This window comes from Gavia stellata, chromosome 8 (genome assembly GCF_030936135.1).
Source record: "Gavia stellata isolate bGavSte3 chromosome 8, bGavSte3.hap2, whole genome shotgun sequence".
NCBI lineage: Eukaryota > Metazoa > Chordata > Aves > Gaviiformes > Gaviidae > Gavia > Gavia stellata.
Window position 1 is genome coordinate 41,239,425 of NC_082601.1, and position 5,862 is coordinate 41,245,286.

General features: G+C 57.0%; 1 protein-coding gene across 1 annotated transcript; it reads left to right on the forward strand.

The window, feature by feature from the left end:
* Positions 1 to 363: 363 nt before the first annotated feature.
* RAB17 (RAB17, member RAS oncogene family) lies at positions 364 to 3,557 on the forward strand. The gene is made up of 5 exons (XM_059820577.1): positions 364 to 535; positions 1,930 to 2,081; positions 2,514 to 2,639; positions 2,848 to 2,941; positions 3,445 to 3,557. The coding sequence occupies exons 1-5, from the start codon at positions 379 to 381 to the stop codon at positions 3,555 to 3,557; spliced, it is 642 nt and encodes a 213-aa protein (XP_059676560.1). The 5' UTR covers positions 364 to 378.
* Positions 3,558 to 5,862: the final 2,305 nt, after the last annotated feature.

Consider the following 5,862-nt stretch of genomic DNA (forward strand, 5'->3'; position numbering starts at 1 on the left):
TCACCAGGACTTTGGGAAGGAGGTGTGCTCAAGAGCAAGGCACACCCATAAGTGATGTCCCTCTGCCATTAACTTTCTCCAGCATGTTCTCTCTTTAAAGGACGTGCACCCAATCCAATCTCCTTGTCTACATCCAAGAAGGCCTCTTGCATCAAGTTTCTTCCTAAAGATGTCCACCCTCTGGTCATAACTGACAGTGGCAGATGGCTTGATGTATTAAATTTGATTAAAGATATTAATGGCTTTGTTCTAGCCTATTTTGAGGTTAAACCCCACCTTCCCTGCTGCCACCGGTCAGGAGTTGATGCAGGAGGCTCAGCTGATGGACCTGGGATCACTGCAGATGTGTTTTAAACGGAGTTGATTTCCTTGCAGGGCATGGAAGAGAAGGCAATGCCAGGCACCTCCCTGGAGGGGATTCGTCCCACCTACATCTACAAGGTGGTTCTGCTGGGGAGCACATCAGTGGGAAAGTCAAGCCTGGCCTACCGATACGTGAAAAATGACTTCAAGGAGTCGCTGCCAACCGTGGGATGTGAGTGAGTGGCTTCAATAGCTTGATGGCTCTGGACAAGAGACCAGGCCTGATGCCCTTCCTTGCAGCAGGGTGGGATGCAGGAGAACAGGTTGGTATATCCTGCAGTAGCACAGACGCACTTGTGAACGTGGTACGGACTTGCCCCAGAGCCAGACCTCCCCCATCGCTGTCACCTTCAGATCTCATTTTCCTCAGCACCAGGCTGTAAGCAAAGCTACATCCAAATTGCACAGGTTTGGTTTAGCGCTGCTTTTTGGAGGCAGCTGAGCAGTGAAATGAGTGAACCATGGGGTCCAAACTGTGTGGCCCCATCTGCCCTATGCATGTTTGGTCCTGTGCTGCCCCCCCCCCCCCCCCCCCATATTTGGGCACCCCAGGAGAGTCTCTCCTGTGCATGTGCTGCCCCAGCCTCAATGTCCCACTGGAGCAAGGAGGTTCTGGCTGGGGTGCAGGTGGGCAGGACAGCCCAGGAGCCCAGCTATTGCAGGACCCCCCCAGCACTGCCTGATGGTAGGCTCGCGGCAGTGCCTCGTTCCTCCGGCCTGCCTGGAGAGACAAGAGCACAGACCTCCCCACACCACAGCCAGGCTGCAAACCCCATGCTCTGCCCCACTGGCAAAGGGGAGAGCATCTGCCCCTGCGCATCCTGTCCTGAACAACCCACACCTGAAGGCAGGCCACATGCATGCTCTTGCTTTGATGAAAACCATCTGGAAAGGTGCAAAAGCCCTGTTTCCTCTATAACCTCCCTTGGGCCAACATACCAGCTGGGATCAAGCTGCCTCCTCTCTACATTTGAATCAGCACAGCTTCCTACAGCACCTAGACATTATAGATGTTCATTTTACATGATATACCTGGGTTTTGCCCTAAGGAGGCACAGCAGGCACAGAGGTTGCGGTCCCACCTGGAGCCCGAAGAGCTAACTGGTGGACGAGAGGCAACACGCTGCAGAGATGATCCCCTTGTCCTTCTGCCTTGGCTCTGGCTGGTCCACAAGCAGCCATCTGCTCCCTGGGATCTGGGATGGAGGCTTCCCTTCAGTGGGATACCTTTTCAGTGGATATTCCTATTCAAAGCTCTGACCCCCCAGCAAGGTGGAGGTGGTTTTCTATCTGGGAACTATTCTGCAAAGCTCAGAGCTGTCTGACATCAAAATTGGTGTGCATCCACCAAATCTGCTGCCAGGAAGGGGTCCCAGCCTGCCACAGGCTGCCCTGCCTTGCAGCACGCCATGCCATCAATGGTGCCAGTGCTTATGAGAAACCCCTCCCAATTTTGTGCATTAGAGCATTGTTACCGGCCCTCAGGATGGGTTTGACCTCACAGCAGTGGATCTGAGCTCTCTGCTCTTGCTGCAAGTGAACGTGCACCCTGCATCTTACTTGCAGGCTCCTTCTTCACACAGACGCTCAACCTGGAGGTAGCCACCGTCAAGTTTGAGATCTGGGACACGGCAGGCCAGGAAAAGTACCACAGTGTCTGCCACCTCTACTACCGGGGCGCCCACGCTGCTCTCCTCGTTTACGACATCGCTAGCAAGGTAAAGGCAGGGGATGCTGATCCCATCCATACCGAAACTATACCATGCTGCAGCAGCACTGGCAGGGCAGAGGTGTCTAGATGATCATGTATGTCCTTGGTAGTGCAGAAAGTGGTACATGAGCACCGCCTGAGAAGATGAACATCCCACCTGGGACATGCCAGGGGCTGTCCCTGCCCGTGCAGGACCATGCCACCACCCCAGGGGTGATTTCTGCTGCCATGCTGTGCATCCCATCCAAGGCTGATTTATCCCTAAAGGTGTCTGAGGGCTGGTGACCTGTTTCCCTGAGAGAGGGGACAATCAAAGCCTCCCCACCACATCTCTTCCACCCCCTTTGGTTTGGTGCCATCCATCCAACTTTGCTGTGCCTGAGGCAAAGGGATTAAATCAAAACCAGATCACCGGGTGTTTTTGTTTCCATCTCTCCAGGAAACACTCAACAGAGCAAAGCTGTGGCTGAGGGACCTGGAGAAGGAATTCCTTCCTGATGAAATCGTCATTGCTTTGGTGGGCAACAAGACAGACCTTGCTGCTGAGCGAGAAGTCACCACAGAGGTGAGTGCCTGTGGTGAGCTCCCAGACCCCCTCATCCCCCCCTTGCCAGCAAGCACTGGGATATGTCCTAGCAAAGCAAAGAATTTAAAAGGCTTTCAGATGCCTCCAAAGTTCACGTACAATTATTGACCTGCCATGAAAAGCTACCGTGATGGAACAGGCAGCCCCAGAGCGGGCTGGGGAAATAACCTGGCTCATCTCCACCTAGGAGGGGGAAGAGTTTGCAAGGACCAAAGACCTCCTGTTCATGGAGACATCTGCAAAATCCAACCACCAAGTAAACGATATCTTTATGGCCATAGGTGAGTTGTGCGACGGCTCTAGGTGAGAGCAGAGGCAGGTGAACCACAGGCCCCAAACCTCTGCTTCAGAGCTGCAAACACCTTCCCTCCCCCAAAGCTGACCCCCTTCGTTGCTCGTGCTTGCCACCAAGGTCTGCCTCCCTGACGGTCCAGCCTGCGCCGCATCTGGCAGCTTCAAGGGTCACAGCCACAGCAGTCTGTGGTTTCACTGCGACGTGTCACACCCCCTAGGGCAGAAGGACGGACAGATCCATCCCAGGATGCTCCAACATCAGAGATGCATTTTAGGCTCTCACCTCAAGCCACAGTTTTCTTTTGCTTTAGTACCTGAGCTAGGTGTAATAGCGTCCCCAGTGTAGCTGTTTGGTAGAGATCTACCACAGTTACTGTGGGAGGGTACCAGTGGCCGTCAGTGGGTCCCCTGGGATGGCACGGGACAGCCATTGCATCCCACCCCACCGGCAAGAGAAATGAGCCCTTTCTCACCTTGTGTTTCTTCCTAGCCCAAGAGCTCCTGCAGCGGGAGCAAAAGAAGGCATCTGCCCTGTCCCCACGTGGAAGGTCAACAGTTGACCTGGGGGAGAGCGGGGCGAGGACGGGGTGCTGCCGGCTCTGAGGATGGGCAGCTCTGGACCTCAGCGGTGGCTGGATGAGGTCTCCAAGAGGAGCAATGACAAAGCAGGGGGGACGCAGAAGCGCAGGGGTAGCTCAGCCCGACCACCCTGCCCCTCAGAGCGAGGTCAGAGCCCATCCTGGGGGCACGGGGCCTCTTCAACCCTCTAGCACTGTCTTCATCCAAGAGGTAAAGCACTTTCCACTTCCAGAGAGGAATGCGACCTGCCAGCACTGCTGCTGCCAGCCCTGACTGGTAGCATCCCCCTGCCCCAGCTGCACGTCAGCTCCTCCTTGTCCCTTCCCATCTGAAAAGGGAGGGTTTCACTTTCTGGAGCAGAGCAGGTGCATCCTGGTGGCTTTACACCCAGGCTGCAAATAAAGAGAATATCACCCTAAAGTTGTTATTTTTTCGTTCCTGACCTGGGTATCAGCTGGCAGGTGGGGACCACAGGAAGCCTGGAGGTGGCAGGGACTGGAGCCAGTGCTCTCCTCACCTTGCCGGCCCCCGCCTGACCCATTATAGGGGTCACAGCCCATCTTCAGGAGAAATCACCAATTTATTGCTGACATAAGAGCCAGGTCTGGGGGCAGGGCAGGGCCAAAGCAAAAGCCAGGCATCACAGTAGCCCATGCCTTGCAGGGCCTCCCCTTTGTGCATTAAAAATTACGCTGTGGGACCGCGCCTTGGCTGGAAGAGGAGGGGAAAAAAAAAAAAAAAAAGCACCTGGGCTCTCTCCAAAAACATGCTGGTGCCAGGCAAAGCCGGAGGTTGTCAGGATCAGGGAATACATTGCCTTTTCTGGGAGAGCTGCAGCAACGCTGGCACAGCCATGGGCAAAGAGCAGCACTGCTCACCCTGTCTGCAGGGCAACGTGACCACTGAGTTTTTGGGGTATGCCCTGAGGGCAGCGCCAGCCCGTGGGGCAAGGCTTTGCTGGGCTGAGCTCGGCCACAGGGCAGCAGACACCCTTGAAGATGTTCCCCATGGAGAGGAGGGGACCACAGCACCCTTTGCCCAGGTTTGCCAGGCCAGGTCCCCCCTGAGGACCCCCCCCAGCACCCCACATCAGCAGGGACACCCACCTGTAGTTCTTCCCCAGGGTTGAACCACCCTGGAGCAGGACAGGGGCTCCTTCTCAGCAAGAAGGCAGATTTGCTGCCTTCTCTTGCCTAAATCTCCTATGTTAGGGCAGCTGGGAGACATCGGGTGCTAATTGCCCCCCCCATCTGCCCCCTCCCTCCCAAGATTAACCCTTCCCTGCCCAAACAGCCCTAGACCCTCAACGCTGGGCCGGGAGCCGCAGACAGGGATGCTGAGGGTCACTCTTCTCTGTGGCCCCTCTTGCCCCCAAACTGGAGAGGGGGTAAAATGCTCTGGCTTGGGGACACAGCTTGTGAGGGCATATTTGGGGACACGCAGTGCGATGGACAGGGCCCCGTGTGCTCCCCAAGCGTTTCTGACCCAGGCCGTGGGAATGGGGTGGCTGTTTCTGACCCCGATGCCATGGGAATAAAGGTGTCGGGGGCGCCTATGGGTGCCAGCATGCTGCGGGGACCCCAGGGGATGCACCTGGGAAAGGGAGGCCTCCGGGGTTTAGAGTATTTTTTGGGGTGCGGGGGAATAAACACACTGTGTCGTGCAGAGAGGGAAGCGCTTCTGCGCTGCACGCACCCCCGGGGCAGGCTGCAAGACTGCAGCGAGACCAGCAATTTTTGGAGTTGCACCCCCCCTGCCCCGTGCCCACCCCACAACCCCCCCACGTTGCATTTCGGAGCAGAGAGGCTGGGACACGGGGATGAGAGGCGAAGGGCTTTTATTGTCAGCTTCAGCTCAGGGGCTCCGCTCCTCCCGGGGGGGCTGGGGGTGCGGGTGGGGGGGGCCACAGGCTTGCCGCCGGCCGGCCCCCCCCAGATGAGTGCCCTCACCCAGGGCTTGCCGCCGCCCGAACCTCCCCACTGGCCTGATCCCGCGCCCCGTGTACCAGGAGGGGTCGATGTCCGGGTCTGCAAGGCAAAAGCCGAGGAATCATCAGGGGTTGATGGGGGGGGGACACAGAGAGGGGACAGGGCATTGCACCCATGGGTCGGGGGCATGATGGACCCTGGGGGAGTGGGAGAAGGGGCTGGGGGGGGGGATAAAAGCTGTTGCAAAGGCTGTTTCAAAGCAAACCTTTGCTTCTGCGTAATGACACCCCTCCTCTCCGCTACCCCAAAATGCAGCTGAGTCTGGGGATGAAGAGGGGACTGGAGGCTGGGGGGGGGGTTGGCTGGGGGGAGTCCCTTACTCCTGTTCTCCTTACTCCTGA